Source organism: Thamnophis elegans, chromosome 14 (assembly GCF_009769535.1).
Source record: "Thamnophis elegans isolate rThaEle1 chromosome 14, rThaEle1.pri, whole genome shotgun sequence".
Taxonomy (NCBI): Eukaryota; Metazoa; Chordata; class Lepidosauria; order Squamata; family Colubridae; genus Thamnophis; species Thamnophis elegans.
Window position 1 is genome coordinate 18,215,015 of NC_045554.1, and position 23,528 is coordinate 18,238,542.

General features: G+C 48.1%; 1 protein-coding gene across 2 annotated transcripts in view; it reads right to left on the reverse strand.

The window, feature by feature from the left end:
- Nucleotides 1-1,299: 1,299 nt before the first annotated feature.
- C14H16orf72 (chromosome 14 C16orf72 homolog) overlaps nucleotides 1,300-23,528 on the reverse strand; it is a 50,148-nt gene continuing 27,919 nt past the window's right edge. Inside the window, exon 4 of one of the 2 annotated variants that reach the window (XM_032230451.1) lies at nucleotides 1,300-5,010. In XM_032230451.1, coding sequence (XP_032086342.1) covers nucleotides 4,766-5,010 — 245 coding nt within the window. In that variant the 3' untranslated portion in view covers nucleotides 1,300-4,765. The remainder of the gene's footprint in view (nucleotides 5,011-23,528) is intronic. The other variant, XM_032230452.1, reaches the window with a different exon arrangement.

Sequence of the window (23,528 nt, forward strand, 5' to 3'; positions counted from 1 at the left end):
GATCATTTTACCCACCTCCAAAGGATGGAAGGCTCAAATCTTCAGCCAGTGTGTATTGAACTGCTGGCAATTGGCAGAATTAGCCTGCAATACTGCATTCTAACCATTGCGCCACCATAGCTGTATCCTAGCAATTGTCATAACAAGCCCATTTGATATGGCTCACCTTCCCACTTTCAGGAGCAACCTTTATGTTGCCCAAAAGCGAGGGTTGCTGTGAAACATGTCTGCTCTTTTTAAAAAAGCCGAGGTCACATCCATGCAAATCCTGGGAACTGCCCAAACGCACTGAAGGTGGATATTTGAGCTTCCATTCCAGAGAGTTAGGTTTCTGGTTCTTATGGCCACCTAGCTTATAATGCAATTTACCCGGAATGTGAAAACGAAAACTGTGATATTCAATCGGTTTTAAAAATCTTGATCCAGGATGCTTGCTGGATCTATGCCAACATAAATAGTTCCTAGAATCACAAAGGTCGCTTCCCACAGCAGCTCCTTCTGCTCCATGAACAGTAAAGCATGTGGGACCCAAAGCCTTCCATTGCTTGGGTTGGCCGAGGCTCCCATCGTACAGGTAGTCCTCGACTTACGACCAGCATTGAGCCAAAAAACTCTGTTGCTGAGACCTTTTGTTAAATGAATTTTGCCACATTTTGCAACTTGTGGCTTCTCCATTGACTTGCAAAAAGTGATCCCGTGACCCCAAGACATTGCAACCTGTCGTGGTCACATTCCAAGAGTCTGAATTTTGGTCATGTGACCATGGAGGTGGCTCAATGGATGTGTGGGAAACGGCCATAAGTCACTTCTCTCAGTGCCATTGTAACTTTGAAATGCCATAAGTCAAGGAGTACCTGTACTTCAGACAGAGATTTGCAGGCTGCCAAGGTTGGGGAAAAAATTAAGATCCATTCCAATTGGATCCCCCCCCCCCCCGGGATCAAGTTGGCACCACTGAGAATGCATCGGCTGAACAAAGCTCCACATTGGCGACAGGAAGGGCAGCCGGCCATTAAAACACTCTGCTAGCTCCATTCAGTTGCCCTGACTCCACCCTGCTAGCGATTATGAGGTTGTTAAATGAAGGTGATGATCAAGCACTTGATTAGTCATCCAAACGAAGGCTATAATCACACCAACCCAAGAAAAACACAAAAAAATGCCAGTCCCAGTATGTGATGTGCCCCCCCCCCCCCATTGCAGCTCGCAGCCCCTGCCCCCCAAATACTCCCCGCAGACCTCAAATGACAGCTCCCCTCTGACTGGCTCCAACAATGAAAGTAAACAAAGCAGGCGGTGTCAATTTATTTTATTTTATTTTATTACGGTTTTAAAAAGGTATCTATTTCTCCAGCAGAGCAAGGTCACATTTGAAGATTTGCAGGAATTCCATTTCAAACAAAGGAGGGGGAAGGGGGGAAGAATCAGCTTTGCATTACTTCACTATAGCTCAAGTGTTTTAATATTTAAAAATTGGATTTTAGTAATATGCAAGCCAAGCTCAGCTTCAATGCAGGATACACTATATGTAAAATCTGCCCCACATTCATGTTAAGTTTGGTTTACAAGGAAAAACAGAATGAGACGAGTATCACCAGAAGGGCATCCCAATCATGTCAGATAAAATCAAATAAAAAAGTTGAACTGCGAGAGACTATATTTCTCTACTCCACCTTAAGTACTAGACAGGATCTGCTTCCAAAGAGTTATAGTCTTTCCCAAAGGCACCTGTCTAAAGGAGAGACCTCTGGGGCTATTCCACGGCCCAGCTTTTATAAGGAAATTTGCTTGTGACACAACCCACTTCTCTTACAGGGCCATCATGCAATCGAGATGATGATTATTTTGGCAGGAGAGTGAACATTTTTGACAGCAAATAGAGTTTGTTTTTTCTTTTAAAAAACAGTAAAGTAAAAAGTTGAAGCTTTACAAGCACACAGACTATAAGGGCAGCCAGCTTATTATCCAAGCCTAGGTTGTGTGTGTGGTTTTTTTTCTCTTTGCCAAAAAAAAAAAAAAAAAAAGATGGCACCATTTAAAAAAAAAAATGCTCAGATAATTTTGTTCAGAGGAGCTAGACTGAAAGCAAAGCTTCGAAGCACAGAAGAGTTACTCTAGTCTAATTGGTAAGAGGAAGGAAGGGGGGAGTGGAATAAATTCCACACAGACATGGAGAGCTACAGGCTCCCTTCTTTTATCAGTCTACCTGGGAAGCAACCTTGACCACCTGTCTAAGCATTTTGGGCTGGGCTCGTAACTACTTTGGAGAAAGCAGGGACCAAAAACCCTCAGCAAAGCTCCATACTCATTCAGTGCACCGGTGATTTAAATCAAGGAGTCTGTGCGTTTTATCAGTGGCCCAAGGTCTCCTTTCTCCATGCCAGGCCAATTCCTTCTGTCTGTCTGAGTATTATTAGATGGCTCTGCTCACTAGTCGGGTGGAACGGTTACAATTTTATTCGTTTCTTTGTTTTTTATTTTGTTTTTTGGGCAGAATTTTTAAAAAAATCTTTTTGCACTAATCTTAATCCTGCACCCATCAACATTTAAGTGCTTTAATTCTCGAGAGAAATGCTTCTTTGAACCACGAAAGAACCACCCCACCCAGACACCCTGCAGTCTGGATTCTCTCATGAAATCAAGAAGCCATCCATGAGCTGCACTGGCAATCTTTCAAAAGAACATTTAAAAGATAAATGCAACCGGAGACTCGAGGCTGGAAAATAATTTTAAATTCTCGTAGTCATTTTTTTTTAACTTTCAAGATGCAATTAGCAGTGTTTTGGTTTTTTAAAAAATATCCACGAAGTAAATGAGAACATCCGTGGCCTTTTAAAGTTGGCGTACCCTGTGCTTCACACTGCACTTTTTTTCTAAAGGCAAAAACAAGGGTGCGCAATTCAACAGGTCCCCTTACTGTTGCCCAAATCCTTCTTGAAGTAGCCCACACACACACAAACACCCAATTGCAAGGACTTCTGCTGCTTAGACAGGTCTCCATGGATTTGACACCACCATTCCCAAATGAAGAGAAATAGGAAGCCTTGGGAGAGACGAGAGATCTGGGAGAAAACATCTGACTTGAAGGGGCAATGAAGAGGCTTCTAAACTAAGAATCCTACAGTGCATTTAGCTGCCCAGTCAAGCAACGTTCGAGGGGAATCTGGTTCCAAAGCTATTTTGAAACTCTGCAAACTGCCCTTTTGCAGCAGAGGCAGACTAGAGGTCCCATCATCCTCAGCCAGAAGGCAAGGGACGAAGGGACTGTAGCCAAACACACCTGGTGGGCACCAGAATGGAGGAGATTAAGCTACCATTTTCAAACTCCCAGGGCTTTCCGGGAGTTGTTACAATTATTTCCTTTGATAAAAAGGCAACAGGCCTCTGGAGCTACCCAGAAAGGAGGATCTGTGTGCCAAGATTGGAAGGGAGGGGAATTTGGACCCAGCCCTTATGTCCTGGCCCTCTCCCTTTTACCTTTCTCAAGGTAGCTTGATGGGTGGGTGGGTCACATACCTGACTCAAAAACGGTGGTTTCCTTTTGCTATACCAACATTACCCTCCCTCTGCTGGTAATGGAAGGCTTGGCCAGCTCAACCCCAATACTGGGGTCCGGCTTAATTTTGCAGCCCTCGGCACTCAGGCCCCCCAAAACAGACCTTCCTCTCAGGGGACAAGAGGTTCTCCGTCTCGCCCAAATGTCAAAGAAACACCCTCAAACCTCACACACACACACACACACACACACACCAGAATGATGGGAAGAAACAAAGGCCAAACCCCCTTTAAAAAAAATATACATTTCCTACCCACCCAGTTTTCTCCCTGCACACTGAGGAAGGGTAGGATACGTACCTCTATTACCCAAAATCACATCTCCTCCCAGTGACAAAACACATTCCTCCGACTCTCAAAATACTCAGCTGGCTGACTTAAGCAATCCATTCAAAACCTTCCAGGTGGACATTCCTGGGGCAAGTGGAAGAGGGGAGCCTGGGGGCAACTGCTTTAGAGCTCACACACACACAACCCCAACAAACAAACTTTTCATAATGACTTAAGTCTCTGCCGCATCACCACCAGGGAACCTGTTTACATCACCTCCCGGCTGTCAACTGCTTTGTAAATTTTTTAAAAAATGGACACAAGCCAATGCTTATAATGTGTACACTTGTTTAAATAGAAAATTATGTGTCTAGTAGGCTTCAAAAGGAAAATATTAATATATTTAAGAATGAACAAATATATATATATATATATATATATATATATATATATATATATATTCTCTCTCTAAAGGAAGCATGTGAGTCTTGCTTGCCAAGTCACGCTGTTGACGCTGTTGTCTAAAGTGGCAATACTGTTGAAGCAAAGATTGAAACACAGCAAGAAATAAAGGACAAAAAGCATTCTATAACCAAATAAAATGTCTGATATTTCCTTTCTTCCCTTTAAGAGTACATGTAAGGTCACTTTTAGCCTTGGAATGGATGTGTGATCTAACCTGCGATGAGCTTGCTAGCTACTACACAACGTTGGAAATCCTCTTGCTAAAGAATCTACTCTGAGGAAAGGCATAGAGGTTCGAGAGGAGTCTGCCCTCCGGGTGTAATTCTTTCGTTTATGGCCATGTTTTGTGTGACTCGCGAAGGGAGAACCTCAAGTTTGTTTTCCCAGTGGGCGGATGAGCACCAGTGGGCGGGGTTTTTTTGTTTTTTGTTTTTAGCAAAGGGGCGGGGGGGAGGGTGAAAACAATTGTTGCCATTTAGATCATACGGTTGCGTTTATGGGTCGGGGAGTCCGTAATGCCATCACCGCACTGGGCTGAGGTACGCTTTCTAGTTCCACCATTGTCCAAGTGGAGTGCCATTTCTTCAGATATGAAAGTGTTCAAGTCAACATCATGGAGTCCGTTTCTCCTTCGACTCCCGTTGGAGCCGCTGCTCACGTGAGTGGGGGAGCCCGGGGTGCTCGAGCGGACGCTGATGCTGGCCATTGCGCCACTGAGACCTGCAAGGGGGGGGAAGGAAAGAAGGGATTAGGACGCTCTGGGAGCCAGGCTTTCTCCACCAAGCGGTTCTGACCCAGGCTTCCCCCAGCAGCACGAAGCCAAGCCCTCATCCCGATATACCCCTTTTATATAATTTACAGTGAATTCCTCTCCAGCAAAGTCTTTCCTCTCCCACAGTCTTTCAAGATAGTTCACAATCAACGACCTTTCTTAGGCTTGGAGAGCGGCCAGGCCAAGATCTTTCAAACGCCCAATACTTGACAAGAATGCAGAAATGAACTACCGTATTTTTCAGAGTATAAGCATAATCTTTATTGTCATTGTCATTGAAATTCCTTCAAAAGAGTCTGAAAATCTGGTATACACTGAATACAGCATTTTTTGCATCCTGAAACGCCACCCCCTTCATTATAATGGCTGTGCAGAGTCTGTATGAGGCTTCCAGAGAGCTCCTGGGGGCTGGGGAAGACAGAAATGAGCGAAAAACGGCCCGTTCCCCGCCCCCCAGCAGCACTCTATAAGCTTCCTAAAGGCTATCCGTGCCCTATTTTTGACAAAAAACGGGCCGTTTGGGGGAGGTTTGCAGAGTGCAAAAACTTGTTTTAAATTTCCTCTTCAAAACCTTGCTGTGCCTTATACTCCGGTGCGTCTTATACTCTGAAAAATACAGTAATTGTCTCCTGCAAACACCCCTCCCCTTTTGCTCCTCTTTTATTCTCTATGGGAGGGGTCATTCACCATCCACCTGTGGTCTCACTCCCAAGTTGTCACTTGTTCCTTAACTATTCCCTTTGGCTGGCCACTCTGCAAATGCGCACACAGGGAACAGGCTCCAGCTGTTCGTCTGCCTCACTGATGTCTGACTCCAAAGGCATCTGATAACTTTCAGACGGCCCTGGCCCCATGTGGTCGATGTTCCTCCCCAACCTCCTCATTGTCTGAATCTGCCGCTACCTCTGCTGGGCGCTGGGGGACCACAACAGAAGCCTACAGATGCTCTAAGTGGGGCGAGAAGCTAAAACAAAAGATGCCTGTTTTCCCTCGACATCCACATTGATGTGAATCCACAAAATCACCCTAGACCACATCACCAGTGAATCGTTTACAGTTTGGAACCCTTATAGAGGTTTCTGCTCTTGGAGGCAACTTAATACAAATAGCAGATGTGCACCCTTCACGAGAGGACACTGCGCTTACTTGGAGCTTCTGGGTGCTGAGCAAAAGGTCAATTAGAGAGCAGGGGTCCTCAAACCCTGGTACGTGGACCGGCATTGGCCATGGCATGCCAGAAACCGGGCCACACAAGGAAGCAAAGGCCCACCCGTTTGGTACAGGCAATAGCAGTAGACTTATATACCGCTTCATAGGCCTTTCAGGCCTCTCTAAGCGGTTTACAGAGAGTCAGCATATTGCCCCCAACAATCTGGGTCCTCATTTTACCCACCTCGGAAGGATGGAAGGCTGAGTCAACCCTGAGCCGGTGAGATTTGAACCGCTGACCTGCTGATCTAGCAGTAGCCTGCAGTGCTGCATTTAACCACTGCGCCACCTTGGCAGCATGCAAGACCCAGCCATCACCAGTCCACGGGGAAAAACGCTCTCTACAGAACTGGTTTTCGGTACCCAAAAGGTTGGGGGCTGCTGAATTACAGCATCCTCATCAGGATTTAGGCTCACAGCTGGAGAGGGTTTTGGAAGTGCCCCACAGATTCCCCGGGGATCTGTTCAGAGAGGTCTTCCTCTCGCCATCAAGCCAACCTTCTCTAGCCCAAAGATACAGGTAGTCCTCAACAAGCAAGCACAAACTTTCTGTTGCTAAGCAACTGCTAAGTGAATTTTGCCCCACATTGTCACCTTCCTTGGCACAGCTGTTACATTAGCAACATGGTTGTTCAATGAATCGGGCTTCCCCATTGAGTCTGCTTGTCAGAAGGTCGGCAAAAGGGGATCACGTGATTCTGAGACACCGCAACGGACATAAATATGAACCAGTTGCCGAGCACTTGAATTTTGGTCACGAGATCATAGGGATGCTGCAAAGGTGGTAACTGAAAAATGGCCATAAGTCACATTTTTCAGTGCCACTGTTATGGTTACTGAATGAACTTTTTGTTAAGTCGAGGGCTACCTGTACTCTAAACTGATGAGCACAAAAAGATTACAATCTGCGACACATGAAGAACAGAATTTAACCAGACTTAGGTTCTCTGCGCATCCGGTGTGCTCTGCTCCCCCAGAAGCAAAAGGGTTGACTTTGCTGCAGAAATACCCATCCCCCAGCCTCCCCCCATCCCAAAGTTTAGCAAGCTGCATGAATAAAACCAGAGCCTTCAGAATATCCCTACACCTAGAAGGAGGAAAGGGAAGTAGAGAAGAGAGGAATGGTAGAGGAAAGAAAGGAGGTAGGGAAGAGCAGAGAGGGAGAGGAGATAGGACGGCACTGAAATAGGATATAATATGATGTATTGAAAGCAGAAAAGCAAATGACAGCTGTTCTGAGTTGAGGGAATGATATAAGAGTGGACAACACACAAAAATAATTCTGTTCAGATGTAATGATATACTTGTGGTTATATGTATGAAATTAAAATAAAATAAAAAACGAATATCCCTCCACCTCCAATTAAGCTCAACCTCTCCAAGAAATTGGCCAGATAGCTAGCAGAAGTCCTTCAGATGTCCAATGACTTGCAAGTCCCAAAGATGCTTTTTACAAAAGGCAACCTAACTTTTTTTTAAAGGTTTTACTTCTCATCCAAGAAGTTTCTTCAGTTCTTGGATGAGAAGCAAAACATTTTCAAAGAAAAAACCAAGACAGTCCAGTTGAGTTGGGGGGGGGGGGGGGGGAAGCACCTTGGCTCAACCATGGCCTGGATGATTGACAATCTCCATAGACGTTTAGATCACTTACAGCGGCAAACAAAACTAATAGAACCAACCCTTGCAGAATCCTTTCAAGAAGTCCCAATTCTGGAATGGGAGGCTCCTGGTTTCCTTAGACCACTTGGAAACCAACTAATAAGAGGGGCATGGAGCTAGAGCAGAATTCCAGCGAATATACCAAATCTGCAACAACAGAGTCAGAAAACGAACGCTCACAATGAACTAAGAAATGCAATGCCAGAATTAACCCCCAAAAAAGTTTCTTTCAATATGTAAGGAACAAGAAAATGTCAAAAGGTAGGAAAGGTCCACTAATGGGAGAAGTACTCAAAATTGTCTGCTATAATGTCTTGACCGTCAACAACCTCTTCAGCTTCAACCTCAACAACACACAGGCAAACAATCGATACAAACTCAAGGTAAACCGCTCCAAACTCGACTGCAGAAAATTCAGCAACAGAGTGGTCAACGCCTGGAATGCTCTACTTGACTCCGTTGTTACATCCCCCCACAGCATCAATCTCAAACTGTCTACCATGGACCTCACCCCATTCCTAAGAGTTCCGTAAAGGGGGCCTGCATAAGCGCACCAGCGTGCCTATCGTCCCTGTCCTATTGTCCCCATTTATCTATATTTACTTCCTTTGTTCATGTTTATGTTCATATACTTGTTATCTTGTACGTTTGACAAACAAACAAACAAAGATGGCAAGGTGGAGACAGGCAGCAGGGAGAAAGGGCGTTGGTACTTACCTGATACGCCTCTTCTCATAGTGGGGGGAGGAGTATCCAGAGTGGGTTGACCTTGTCCTCTCATGATTGGATGAGTCAGATAAGCTCTTTGGGCAATGCCCCCTGGCCAGCAGGACTTCCCCATATTTGACGAAGAGCTCCATCCGACTCGTTGCACCATTCACTCCAGACTCTTAATTCAGTTCTTAGCCTTATCGTCTTCGACATCAATATTTATATAACTTCATAAAACAACACTTAGTCGTACAAAAATAGTCAGGGAGGGACTGGATACTCCTCCCCCCACTATGAGAAGAGGCGTATCAGGTAAGTACCAACGCCCTTTCTCCATAGTTAGGGGGGAGGAGTATCCAGAGTGGGACGTACCAAAGCCTGCACAATCCTAGGGAGAGAAAACCCTGAGGCCCCATGTCCCCCCTCATGCCAGTTGAGGCGTGGGCCCCGCCCTGTGAACCGCCTGCAATGCCCTGTGGCCAAACAGGCTTCTGCCAAGGCAAGAGTCCAGTTTATAGTTCCTAGCAAAGGGAGAGGGGAAAGCCCACGTGGCTGCCCTGCAGATTTCGGCCAGGGATGTCTGCATGGCCCAGGCCGTGGATGTGGCTGCGTTCCGCGTGGAGTGGGCTGTGATATGATTGGTGTCTGTAAGCCCTGCGATTGGTATGCAGTGGCAATGCAGGTTCGCAACCACCTGCCTATTGTGGTGGAAGTCACCTCGTTACCCAGGACCTGGTTGGAAGGAAACAAAGCAAGCTTCCGATTTCCTGTTTGTCCTGGTTCTCCTGCGGTAAATCCACAGAGCCCTCCTTATGCCCAGAGTGTGCCACTTCTCCAATGGGTGAGAAGGGTCTGGACAGAAGTGGGCAAATCAGTTCCTGGGTTCGATGGAAGCAGGGTCCCACCCTGGGGATGAAGGACGGATCCAGTCGTAACCCCACCCTGTCTTGGTGGAAGACGCAGAGATCCTCCCTGGTGGACAGGGCTTGCAGTTCGTATATCCACCTGGCGGAGGTGATGGCCACCAGAAAGGCCACCGTAAGAGTCAGGAACTTAAGGGAAACTGTTCATAAAGGCTCAAATGGAGAGCCTGTTGGAGCGTCCCCTACCCTGTGTAAGTCCCAGGAAGGGTACCTGAACACCGTGTGCGGTTTGGGGTTGGAAGTCCCCTTGAGGAATTGCCTGACCATAGGAGGTGAGTCAAGCTCTGGCTCCTGCCACACGGGAGAACTGACGAGATGGCTGAAACCTGTCTCCTAATCGTGTTAGGAGCTAACCCTCTGTCCCGGCCTGCCTGGAGGAAGTCCAGAATCTGAGGCACTGAGGCCTGGATAGGATTGTACCCCAGGGAGTTACACCATGAGGCAAAGGCCTGCCACATGGAGCCATAGATACGCTCTGTGGAGGGTGCGCGGGCAGTCTGGATAGTCTGCATCACCCTGGGGGGGAAGAGGTCTTTCCCCAGGAGGCTCCGCTCAAGAGCCGAGCAGTCAGCTGGAGCCATTGAGGGTCTGAGTGCTCAAGTGACCCCCGATTGAGGGATATCCTCTCTTGGGGGATTCCTCAGGGCCTCTCCACTGAAAGCGTCTGGAGATCTGCAAACCACGGCCTCCAGGACCAGTGAGGCGCCAACAGAACCCCTTCCGCCCCCTCCCAAAGGATTTTCCATATGACCCTGGGGATCAGGGGTAAGGGCAGAAAGGCATACCGACGACCCCTGGGCCAGGGGCTTCACAGAGCGTCCACCCCTTCTGCCCCCCCCCCCGTGTCTGGTACCTGGAGAAGAACCTCGGGAGCTGAGCGTTGAGGGGCGTAGCGAATAAGTCAACCTCCGGGCGTCCAAAGCACTCCGCCAGCTCCTCGAAGATTGCTGGCTGCAGCTTCCGCTCCAAATTGTCCACCTCGGTCCGGCTGAGCCAGTCGGCTGTAATGTTCTCCACCCCTGCTATATGTTCTGCCCTCAGCGAATGCTGTCTAAGATCGTGGGCTATCTGAGGTGCTTCTGCGACTTCTCATAGTCGGACATCCCATTCTGAGTTTGTGGTGGGTTCTGGCCTGGGGACCGGCCTGTCTGACCCTTTTTCTCCCGGCCATAAGGGTGCTATGATTCTATGGCTAGGATTAGCGCAGAGATATTCTGAATGTAAACACAGACGGAGTTCAATGGTCAGCCTCTAGAGTGCATGTAAAGATAAAGTGAGGAAAGCTAAGGCTCACAATAAAGAAAGGCCTGCTGCAAAGGTAAAATAATAATGATGATAATAATAACAACAACAACAACGATAATAAAATAAAATACAAACGGGGGCATCTTCCCACATGTTAAAAACAAGAAAGATTAAGGAAACAGTTCCTTGCTGGGAGAAAGTGGCCAGAAGGTGACAAGCAGCAGGGGTAAGGCAGAACTATTTAACTCATGTTTGGCATCTGTCTTTACCCAAAGGGATAAAACAGTCCAACCTATCAAGAACAGCACCCCAAAAATCAGATTAGGAACCCAAGATGAGATAGGGAAGAAATGGTAAGTGAGCACCTGTCTACCTTAGCCAAAGTCCAATTCCCAGGACCGGATGGGTTACACCCTAGGGATCTGAAGGAACTGGCAGACGAGATCTCCAAACAACTGAACCATATCTATCAGAGATCCTGGAGTACCGGAGAACTACTATAGGATTGCTGATGTGGTTCCCCTCTTCAGAAAGGGAGAAAAACAGATCAAGAGCCCAAAGCCAACCTGGGTTTGTCAAAAACAGATCATGCCAGACTAGCCATGTTGCCTTCTTAGATACAGTGAAAACACTAGTGGACTATAGGAATGCCATCGATATAGTTAACTTGGACTTCAGCAAGTCCTGATAAGGTAGACCATAACCTACTACTAGATAAAGTAGAAGAATGTGGGTTAGACATAGTCACACCAGATGGCTTTGTAACTGGTTGACGAACCGCACACACCTGTACTCCTTGATGGAACTGCCTCTTCATGGAGGGAAGAATGCAGTGGAGTACCCCAAGGCTCTGTGTTGGGCCCAGTACTCTTCAACATCTTCATCAGTGATTTGAATTAGGGTGTTAGGTGTGTAAGCTAACAGTTGGGTTAGCAATATATATGCCATGATAGTAGTACTGTTTCTTTAAGTACTGCTGTTATCTCAAGCGGTCATAAGGAGCCAGAATGACTGTTAGCTCTCTGTTTGTTAAATGCTGATCGGTGAGGGGACTCATCAGATTTGCAGATGATCCCAAGCTGGCAGGAATAGCCAACACTCCAGAATACAGGCTAAAGATACAGAAGGATCTTGATACACTTGAACATTGGGCACTGCCTAAGAAAATGAGATTCAATGAAGTAAGGTTCTACCTTTAGCAACGAAAATGAAGTGCACAGGTACAGAATACCTTGCTCCACGGTAGTAACTGTGAAGGGGATCTTGGAGTCCTAGTGGACAACCCATTAATGAGCCAGCAGTGTGCAACAGCTGCCAGAAAGATCAACACAGTTTTTGGCTGCATAAACAGAGGAATAGAATCAAGCTCCAGTGAAGTGCTAATCCCACTTTATAAGGCCTTGGTAACGCCACACTTGGAATTCGGCATTAAGTTTGGTCACCATGATGTAGAAAGGATATGGAGGTTCTAGGGAGAGTGCAGAGAAGAGCAACAGAGGGGATCAGGAGACTGGAGGCTAAAGCCTATGAAGAACGGTTGCAGGAATTGGGTAGATCTAGTTTACTGAAAGGAAGGACTAGGGGAGACATGATAGCAGTGTTCCAATATCTCAGGGGTTGCCACAGAGAAGAGGCAGCCAGACTATCCTCCAAGGCACTTGAGTGCAGAACAAGAAGCAATGGATGGAAACTAATCAAAGAGAGAAGCAACTTAGAACTGAGGAGAAATTTCCTAACAGTTGGAACGCTTAATCAGTGGAACAGAAGTTGCCTCCAGAAGTTGTGAATGCCCCAACAGTGGAAGTTTTTAAGAAGCTGTTGGATAGCCATTTGTCTGAAATGGTATAGGATTTCCTGCCTAGGCAGGAGGTTGGGCTAGAAGACCTGCAAAGTCCCTTCCCACTCTGCTATTGTATTGCATAGAATTGTATTGCATTGCATTTTGCTCTTTGCCTAGTCACCCCCACCCTTGGAAGGCCTTCAGGGGTAATCTCTAACCTGATTGGAGATTCTTCTGTCCCTCCATTGGGAGCTGCAGCCTTTAGCAGCCGGGCTGATTACTCCTCCCACCTCTGCTTGTGTTTTTCCAGGCTGCAGGGGGCTGCCGGCTTGGACCACGTGGGGCCTCTCCTCCCGCTTCTTCCCAAATGGCTCTGCGGGGCAAATACCATAGCCCCGCCCTCAAGAATTAGCCACAAAAAAACACACCTTGTGCTACTAAGAGCTGCTGGCCAGCCTCCTTCTGAGGGCCTTCTCGCCCCCCTCTCTTTCTCCTACTTAAAAGAGTGTTCTTAAGGGGGAAGCCTTCTCCTGTTACTTGGCAGTCAGAAAAGGGACAGAAATGGGCTTGCATACATCGTTAGGCAAGATTGCTGTAACACCGGAGGACAAGCCCTGGGGGTAGGAGTTCTCAGGTTGGGGGAGGGGTTCTTCCTGCAAGCCTTGTGGCAGCTGCCTCTGTGATTCATCCGGCCTCCTCTGAGCTGCTGGGGACCGCCATCTTGGACCACATGGTTTCAAGATGGCCCCCGGCTCCAAATTCAAAAGGCTCCTCTTTGCTGGAGCACATGGAAATGGTTTTTGCCTTTGCAGGCTTGCCATGCGGCTGCCGTTGCCGCTGGAAGGTGTCTCACTTGCCTCCACCTGCCTCCTGCAGCTCTTTCTGAGCCTCTCCGGCTCTCACCTTGTTCACTGGTGATAGCTGCCAGCGCAGGCTTTCCAGGGCGTTTTAACAACCCGTGATTCGTGGCTCAACCCGAGGGGAGCGGAGGAGCGCTCCTGCTCCTGAGAAGCCTCTGCAGCAAGGGCTTGCCTCTAGGAAGCATGTGCCCTGTCCTCCTGCGTGCCCGGCAAAGGTCCTCACTGAGTGACTCCGTTTCACTCAGTGGCCAGGGCAGCGTGCCGCCCCAGTGGGCTTGTGGCAGTCCAGTCCTTGCAGGAGGCGGCTGTGCCCGATGTAGGGAGGCAGAATTCACCGGGTCCAAGTTTATTTTCCTTAATCCTTTGTAAATTACTGGAGGTCCAGAGTGGTGCAACCTTTCCAGTGAGTGGATGAGTCAAAATATGGGGAAGTCCTGCTGGCCAGGGGGCGTTGCCCAAAGAGCTTATCTGACTCATCCAATCATGAGAGGACAAGGTCAACCCACTCTGGATACTCCTCCCCCCTCACTATGGAGAAAGCAGAACTGCTTAATTTCTTCTTTTCATTTGTCTTCAGGCAAATGGGAGGGGATGAATAGCCCAATGTACCGAAAGCAGCACAGTGAGATAGAGCAGGAATGCAGGTCAAAAAAAGGCAAGAAATAGGTAACAAAACACCTATCCACTCTAGACGAGTTTAAGTACCGCAACCACAAGGATTACATCCCAGAGTTCTGAAGGAGAGAGCAGGCGTGATCTCTGAATAACTGAACAGAATCTTTCAAAGCTCCTGGAGCACACAGGAGAACTGCCCGAGGGCTGAGGAAGAACTGATGTGGTTCCAATCTACAAGGGGGGAGGGGATCCAATACAGACCATTTAGCTTCAAATCGATACCTGGGAAAATCCTGGAAAAGAGGATCAAGCAATGGATCTGCGAGCGTCTAGAAATGAACAAAGCCATTAAAAGAAGCTAGCATGGGTTTGTTAAAAACAGATCCCGCCAGACAAATCTTCTGGCCTTCTTTGATAAAGCGACTAAATTAGTGGGTCAGGGAAATGCTGTGGTCCAAATATTTGGACTTTATTAAGGGATTTGAAAGTAGACCACAGTCTACTTCTTGGTAACGTAGAATAACGTGAGATGGACAGCGCCACCACCGGATGGATTCGCTATTAGTTCACAAACCACGTTCAATGTGTTGTCCTTAATGGAACTGCATCTGCAGGGGAGGGGGGAGAGCATGCAGTGGGGGACCTGAAGCAATGTTCCCTCTAATTTTTTTTCAGTGTGTGCAGAAAAGTAGTGTTTGGGCGGCACATTTTCATGTCTGAGCACCTGAATTTTTTTCACAGATGTTTCACAGAGCAATTGATCTATAGGATCTGAATTGGAATGGAGAAAAATGGTTTTGTGCATGAGTGTGTGAGTGTGAGTGTGTGTGTGTGTGTGTGTTTGAGTGAGCGAGGGATCCAGTAAGGGAACTGTGCCTATTTAGAAAAGAAGGTAAATTATTGCAAAAATGATCAGTCGAAGATAAGTATGGGGACAGGTTGGGCGGTAGAGAGAAAGTGATAAAAGAGTAAGAGAGAGGAAGAGAGGAAGAAAAAAGAGGGAAGAGAGACAGAAAGGGACAGAAGGAGAAAGTGACAGAAGAGTGGGAAAGAAGGAGAAAGAGAGACAAAGAGAAAGGATGAGACAGAAAGAGACAAAGAGGAGAGAGAAGGAAGGAGAGAAAAAGTGACAGAAGAATGGAAAAGAAAGAGAAGACAAAGAGAAAGAGGATGAGAGAGACAGAGAGAGAAGAGAGGAAGAGGAAAGAGGAAGAGAGAACATCTCATTTCAACCCTGAGGTGCAAATATTCTCTTTGATTGGTAATTTTATTTGTTTATTTACTATCCAATACTCTCATTCCTCCTTAAGTTCATCAAGAATTTCCTTCTTTTTATTGAATTTATTACAATACCTTGAGAACAACTTTTTCAGCATAGCTTTACAGCTATTTAAAATATATAGAAATTTAGGTCACATTTTCAGAACATTAGTCTACTATTTATAAGTCACTAAGTCAAAGAAACAGAATTCAGAAAGTTGGCTTCCCTTTTGGTGATTGCCTATTGCCTGCTTAACTTTTTACCTACATTTTTGATAACTGATATTCACTGTTGACCCAAGAAGCCCATCGTAGAAAGAAACCCTCCATATGAACTTTGTTTGGTTTCCATGGAATGAAGTTAGTCTTTTTCTCAACCATACAGTAGCATATTCTTTCTAAGGAGGATATAATCAAGATAATCTTGATTATATCCTCCTTAGATTGCCTACCAATCTAACAGTATAGCAATTGACAATCTCTTTATATTTCAACTCTAACTCTTTCCGTGTTAAAGGTTTGGTGAGGAGAAATCCAAAAATTCTTTTAAAGAGGAAAAAAAAATGCTTGCACAATTGCATCCATGGAGACATGTATATATTATGGACAACACACAGAGAAACAAACTTAACAAAGTGCTAAGTCTGCCCACCAACTATCTCTCTCTCTCTCTGTCTCTCTCTCTCTCTCTAGGGCAGTGGGTCATTCAATGGGAAAGTTGCCTCTTGGAAGGAATGACCTGGATTGGCTTCCGCTTTCAATCTGCCGCCCAAAGACCGAACGGAGAAGCAAAGAGGCAGGAGAGACAAGGCAGGAGAGACGAAGCAGGAGAGATGAAGCGGGAGCCAATCCAGGTCATTCCTTCCAAGAGGCAACTTTCCCATTGAATGACTCGCTGCCCTAGACTCGAGGAGACCTCTGCAGTCCCTCTCATCTGGCCGGGATGCCAGCAAGAGTGTTGGGCTGAAGGAAGGAGGGATACTCTCTCTCTCCCTCCCTCCCGCTCTGGCAAATCTGAGCAGCCGCTGCTGGGAGCCCGTCCCATGCCTTCTCCCAACCCCCACACCCCTTCTCTGAGCTACTTACTTTCTGCCTTGTGGATCTAGAACTGATTGCTGTCTCCAGGCTGGCTCTCCTCTCCTATTATGGTGGAAGGCGTCTCACAAAAACCACTGCGCAGCAGTTGGAAACTGCTGCGCGGTGTTCTGTTGCCATGTGCACGGCCACGTGGCTACGCAGCTTAGAGGGAACAGTGACCTCAAGGTTCTGTTTTGGGGGCAGAGCTCTTTAATACCTTCCTAAATGATCTAGGTCCAGATGAGGGGTAGCAGGGGAGCTCATCAATTTTGTGGATGACACCAATTTATAGGGAACTGCTAACACTTTGGAGAACAGACTCAAGATTCAGAAGGCTCTTCATAGACTTCAGCAGTGGGGCCCCATCCAAAAAGATGAAGTTCAAGAGTGAGAAAAGTTGAGGTCCTGCACCTAGACAGGTACAATCAAGTGCACAGGTATAGGAAAGGTGGCATCTGGCTCAACGGCAGCAAACTGTGAGAGGGAGCTCAGTGTCCTAACGGAGGGGTCCACAACCGAGCCACAGCCCCTTGAGAACTGGGCCGCGCAAGCAGTGAGCAAGGACGCTAAGCTCCATTTTCACAAGCAGAGGGCCCGTGCACAAAACCACCCCCTCTATCCCACCCCCCCCAAACTGCCAGTTCACAGAGCAGGAAAGGCTGGGGGCTGCTGTCCTAGTGGGCCACCCAATAGGTATGTGCCAGCAGTGTACTGCAGTTCCCACAAAACACAATGCATTCCTAACAGAGGGAGAGCATCAGGATCATGAGAAGTGATTGTACCAGGGTGGAGAAAAAAATGAGGATTTTTTTAAAAAAAAAATCAATTTATTTTTATCAAATTTATTTTAATAAAAGGCTTTTGAAGTGAAAATCTATCTAAAGATAGTTTTCTATTTAAGATGCATTAAAAATTAGTTTATTCAGCATGAAATGGAGCTTAGTTATGTCACATGAGGCTGTATATTCAGCAATGTTGGGGCTGTCGGTGAGACAACAGCGGGTCAGAGGAGGAGCCACTGCGGGACAGAGATAGCAGTTGCTCTTTAGAAATTATGATGTAAATCAAGTAGATGTAAATCAAGCCTGTTTACTGGTGATTTAAATCATGATTAAATCAAATGCATCCTGGATAGACCATTGGCTTACCTCAATGGTCGTTCTCTAGGCGCTGTGGGAGTGTCCAAGCATGGGTTAACTTCAACTTGCTGCCTAAGGACTTGAGTTTAAATCTTTAGTGTAGTCACGCCTTCTGCTTCCTTTGGAGTTCAGTTTGAAAAGAGATAAAACTTAGAAGGACGTCGCAAACAAATGGATTATGTCCTCAGAGGTAATAACACGGTTCAACTAGACTACCCCAGGGTGGGGTTGGACACTCCCACAGCGCCTAGAGAACGAGCATTCAGGTAAGCCAATGGTCTTTCTCCTAGGCACTGCTTGGAGTGTCCAAGCATGGCACATACCCAAGCTATATAGTCCCAGGGTGGGAAGAAGAAAGACCCCGTTTTCCGGAGCAGCGAGAACTCGCTGTAAAACTCTTCTCCCAAAGGAGCCCTCAGAGCAGCTGCGAAGGAGTCCAACTTATAGTTACCAACAAATGGAGATGGTGAGGACCAAGGCGCTGCCCTGCATGTTTCCTCAATGAGCTCTTGCGTTGCCCAAGCAGCTGAGGTCGCAGCGTTCCTTGTGGAATGAGCCGTTACATGAGGAGGAAACTGGCGGCCTTGATGTTCGTAGGACAGCTTTATGCAGACACGGAGCCAGTGTCCAATAGTCGAAGAGGTAACCTTCCTATCCATTGAAGTGGGCTGGAAAGATACAAAGAAGGATTCAGACCTGCAGAAAGCTGTTCTTTTCTTGTATACGCGTATCACCCAGTGGACGTCCAGCTTGTGCCAAATGCGTTCCCTGGGGTGCCTGGGATGTGGGCAAAAATCAGGGAGAATCAATTCCTGCAACCTGTGAAACAAGGTGTTAATTTTTGGGAGGAAGGGGACGAAGAATGACCCTGTCCGGATGCACAATGCAGAGGTCCTCCCTGACCAATAAGGCTGCCAGCTCAGAAATTCTGCGTGCCGAAGTGATGGCAACTAGAAAGGCAGTCTTAAATGATAAGTGTTGCAAGGTGATGGAGCGAATAGGCTCGAATGGAGCCGAGGTCAACGTCTGCAGAATGATCGCCAGGTACCGGTGGACCATTGGGGAAGTCAGGTTAGTAGCTCCTTTCAGGAAGCTGCGGACCCCGGGATGTCTGCTGAGCAGTATAGTATCGTCTCTGGATAATATGGTGGCCAAGGCGTCCTTCTGCCTCCGCAGTGTGTTGGGGGCAAGACCCTTTTCCAGTCCGTTCTGGAGAAACTCAAGGATTTGCGGGATAGTTGCTGCTGCGGCGGCGCTGATATGGCCCGAGTGGCATCAAGATGCGAAAGCTGTCCATGTTGCGGCATAGATGTGCACCATGGAAGACCGCCTGGATGGTGAGGATGACCTTGTCCAATTAATTGTCCTGCCTCAGAAGGTCCCCCTCAGGTGCCAGATGGTCAACTGGAGCCACTGAGGATCCGGGTGAGGAATGGCCCCTGGCTGAGGGAGATCTGCTCCTGAGGAATGCACCAGTGTTTGGTCACTGATAGATCGACAAGATCAGCAAACCAGGATCGCCTCGGCCAATGTGGTGTGACCAGCAGCACCTCCGCTCCCTCCAACAGGATCTTCTTGATTACCTGGGGAATAAGGTTGAGAGGCGGGAAGGGGTAAAGGGCGCCGGGAGGCCAACGACATCGAAGGCCATCTGTTCCTTCCGCTCCGGAGCACTCGAACCGCAAGAAGAATCAGGGGAGATGCGTGTTTGTCGGACTGGCGAACAGGTCTACTGTCGGAAGACCAAATCTCTGGGATAGTTGGTAAAAGAGAGAGGGATGGAGCTGCCACTCCAAGTTGCATATTGTAGTTCTGCTCAACCAGTCTGCAGATACATTCTCTTCCCCCAAGATGTGATCCACCCTCAGTGATTCGAGGTAGCATTCGGCCCAATGCCCGAGTGCCTCCGCCTCCAACATCAGGGCCTTTGATTGAGTTCCGCCCTGGTGGTTTATGTACGCCTTGGTGGCAATGTTGTCCGTCAATATTAGGACGGGCGCACCTTTGATGTGTTGGCGGAAATGTCGAAGAGCTAGCCTGGCCGCCCTGAGCTCCAGCCAGTTTATGTTGTGGGCAAGTTCTGCTGGCGACCACCTGCCCTGCATCACATGTGTCTGAAAGTGAGCTCCCCAGCCATAGAGGCTGGCGTCTGTCGTTATAACAAGGTGTTCTGGATCCTTGAACAGGGAGCCCCTTCTCAGTGCCGGTGACTGCCACCACCTGAGCGACCTAATGACCCCCTGGAGGTATGGTCACTACCCTCTTGGAGTTGCTGGCCTTGCGACATTGAACCAGAAGCAAGAACCACTGAAGCTTCCGTGCATGTAGCCGAGCCGAGGGAACTACAGTAATGCACGAGATCAATTTGCCCAGCAGCTGGGATAGAGTCACAATGGAGACTGACCTGGATGTCCTGATCTGTCGCACAAGGGAGGTTATACTGTCCGCTCGCTGTTGCGTGAGGTAAACCTTGCAAGCGATGGAGTCAATCACCATGCCCAGATGTTGAATCCTGGAGGTTGAAATCAGGTGACTCTTCTCCCAATTGACAGAAAAGCCGTGCTGCTCGAGGGTGCGAATGGTGAGGTTGATGTCCTGATGTGCTTGCAGGATGAATAACGACTGCAGGAGGATGTCATCCAGGTAGCAGACGAGCCGTACAGGACGAGATCGGAGATTTGCTGCGACTGCAGCCAGGAGTTTTGTGAATGTTCTTGGAGCCACCGAGAGACTGAAGGGAAGGGCCTGTACTGGTAATGGTGGTCTGCAAACTGGAACCTCAAGAACTTGCGATGCGCTGGGTGAATGGGAACGTGCAAGTATGCCTCCTTCAAGTCGATTGATGTCATCAGATCATCCTATCTGATGCAACTCAATATGGTTTGGAGCAATTGCATCTTGAAGCGCTTGTACGCCAGATGGATATTGAGTTTCTTGAGGTCCAGTATTGCTCTCACCCACCCACCCCCGATGTCTTGGGAACAAGGAAAAGGATCAAATAAAAACTGCTGCCCTCCTGACCCGGGTGTACCTGCTCAATGGCTGCTATGTCCAGTAAATGCCTGGTCTCTGCCTGCATCACCTGGCGTTTGAAGGGCCATTTGGGAAGGGGTCGGTGGATGAATGTCCGCGGGGGCATCGATAGAAACTCTAAGGTTAGGCCATAACGGATCGTGTTCCGAACCCAAGCATCCGTTGTTGTCTCCTTCCATTGGTCGGCATACAGCTGTAGCCTGCCCCCAATGGGAGGGGACCAGGGACGGTCACTTTATCCGTCAAAAGGAACGGTTTGAAAAAAACCCTCAGAACGTTGTGCGGTTTCCCTGCTGTCTATTCCTATCCCTGAATGAGGACTTCTCATGGGAGTGGTCCTGTGACTGGGTGCAAGGTCTGGTGTATCCCGCAAAGGTAGAGTGTGTGTCTGCATTACAAAAGGGCTGCCTGCGAAAAAATGAGTGACCCTTACAGTCTGGCTTGTTGATGACAGCCGGAAAGACCTTGCGTTTGTCCTTGGACTCAATGAGTACTGAGTCCAAGGTCTCCCTGAACAGCTTGCCGCCCTTGAAGGGGGCCGAAGCTAGCTTCCATTTTGCCTTCATGTCCACCTGACAGTGATGGAGCCACAGCAGGCGACGTGAGGTGACATTGGAGGCAAAAGCCCTAGATGAAAATTTGGTGGCGTTAAGGGAGGCGTCGGCTGAATACTCTACCGCTGTGATTATTTTGTTTACATCCTGGCGAGATCTAGTGTCGCTAGCTGGGAGATTGGCCAATAACATGCAGCCAAAATAAAGCTGCCCTACTGAAATAGGAAGAAGAGGCGGCCTTCATGGTCCACGCAGTGGCCATATGAGTCTTATGACAGGCCTTCTCTGCCTTCTTGTCCTCAGCCTTGAGTCCTTCCAGCAGGTCCGCTGGAAGTACTGAGTTCGAGGTCAGGGCCACTATGGGATCATCCACCTGGGGGAGCTTCTGGAGATCCTCCATTCCAGCCTCCATGGAGTAGAGCTTTTTATCCATTCCACTGGGGTTGGCCCTTGACCCTGGCTGAGCCCATTGGCACTGGACAACATCTAGGAAGAGTTGGGGTGATGGAACCAGATCTTGGGGAGGAGATCACTCCTCCTGAGATCTGGCAGGTGTCTTATTGCCCTGGTTTGAGGAAGTTTTATCTGATTGAGCAGGAAGTCCCATCTGAATAGATGAGGCCCTAGCCTTGGTGAGGATGGCCCGGAACATAGAGGGCTTGAACAAGCCCGAGAATGCTGGAACATCGGGGGCCAGATTCTTCTCTTCCGACAAGTCCGGTGCATCCTGAACACCCTCCTCAGTGTCAGATGTTTCGCTGATGGCCGAGGAGGCAGGCGGAGAGACCCTTGCTCAATTGTGCCTGAGAGTCAGGGACCTTCGCCTTGGCTCTGGCACGGTCTGGGAGAGGCAATGTGAGGCCCAGTTGCTGGATGCCATCTGTGATCCCCTGAGATATAGCCTTTGCAACCACCTCTCTCATTGCTGGGGACAGTTCAGGTGTGGGATCCTGATTCTGGGGCAATGCTCTAGGGCCTGGCCCAGAGTAGAAATTCCCTCTGTATTCCCTCTGTACAGCTTCATCCCTGTACTCCTCTTCTAGGGATGAGGCCAGAGACCTGGGAGATGCCCAGAGGGGTTTGGAGGGAACCCAAAATCCTCCTCATCCACTACCGATGGAACCTCCTCTGGAAGGGGATCGACAATGGAAGGGACAGCAGGAACAGCAGCAGGCAGAGGGAGCTCCTTGTCAGTCCCCTAGTTTCCCTGAGCCTCTGAAATTGTTTCTCTAGGGCTCTCTGGCGTCTCTCTGCCAGTCTCTCCTCAGCCTTAAGACACCTTTTGTGATCTGGGCTGCTTGCCCTTTGTAGGACATGCTGCACTAGCACCCTTGGCCGCAGGATTGGGTCTGCTGCGCTTAGACGGGTCCTGCCTGATCTTTGGCCTTGCCCACACTCTTGCTGGCTTGAACTTGCTGGAAGTCACTTGGCTTAGATAATAGTTAGCCCAGAGGAATTGGAGAGCAGAGTCAATGGGCCCAGGCAGAGAATGCAGCAATGAGTTTTGGCGTCAAATTGGAAGGCCCAAGGCGCCTGCAGATCTGTGCAGTTGAGAGAAAGCAGGGAATGGCCTGGGGAAGCCAAAGACCGCAGAGACCCAGAGCAAGGCCACTCAATTAATACCCCTCCCAGCGGCGATCTGCAGAGGACCTGGCTGCGGCACGAAAAAAACAATTTGACTTCTAAAAGCATGCCTTTTTTACTGTCCAAAATGGCTGCCGCAAGCTTGGAGCGACACCAGGGCTGCTGGCGGCAATCCGGAGAGCTCAGATGAACCTCCGGGGCTAAATAGAGTCCTCTGACAGCTTAAACAGGGATCCTGACCTGCTACCTAGCCTCCTGGTGCAGCCTCAACCGCGTCTTAGCGCAGAAGGCTGATTAGCTCCAAGCTGCCTGATCCACCCGTGAGGGAAGAGAAGAAGCAAGGAGAAACGCTTTCCAACGAGAAAATAATAAAATGTAAAGCTATTTAACCCTACACAGTGAAACAAAAGTAAGAAAAGGCTACACTAATCTAATTTGGAGAGTCCAGCTTGCTGTCCAAGGACTGGATCTCCCCAATGCGTCCTTTCAGGGCGACTGAGTTTTTCAAACTGAACTCTAAAGAGAGCAGGAGGTGTGGTTACACTAAAGACATAAACTCAGTCAAGGGGCAGCAAGCTGAAGTTAACCCATGCTTGGACACTCCAGCGCCTAGGAGAAAATACCACTTTATATCGCACTACTGAGGCCATCTTTGCAATACTGCACCCAGTTCTCATCCCCAGAGTTAAAAAAAAAATGGATGACTCTAGAAAAGAGTACAAAGAGCAACTAAGATGATAAGGGATCTTAAGGATGAGTAATATAAGACATGGTTAATGGGACTTGATATGTCTCTACTAGGTAAGGTAGGAAAGGG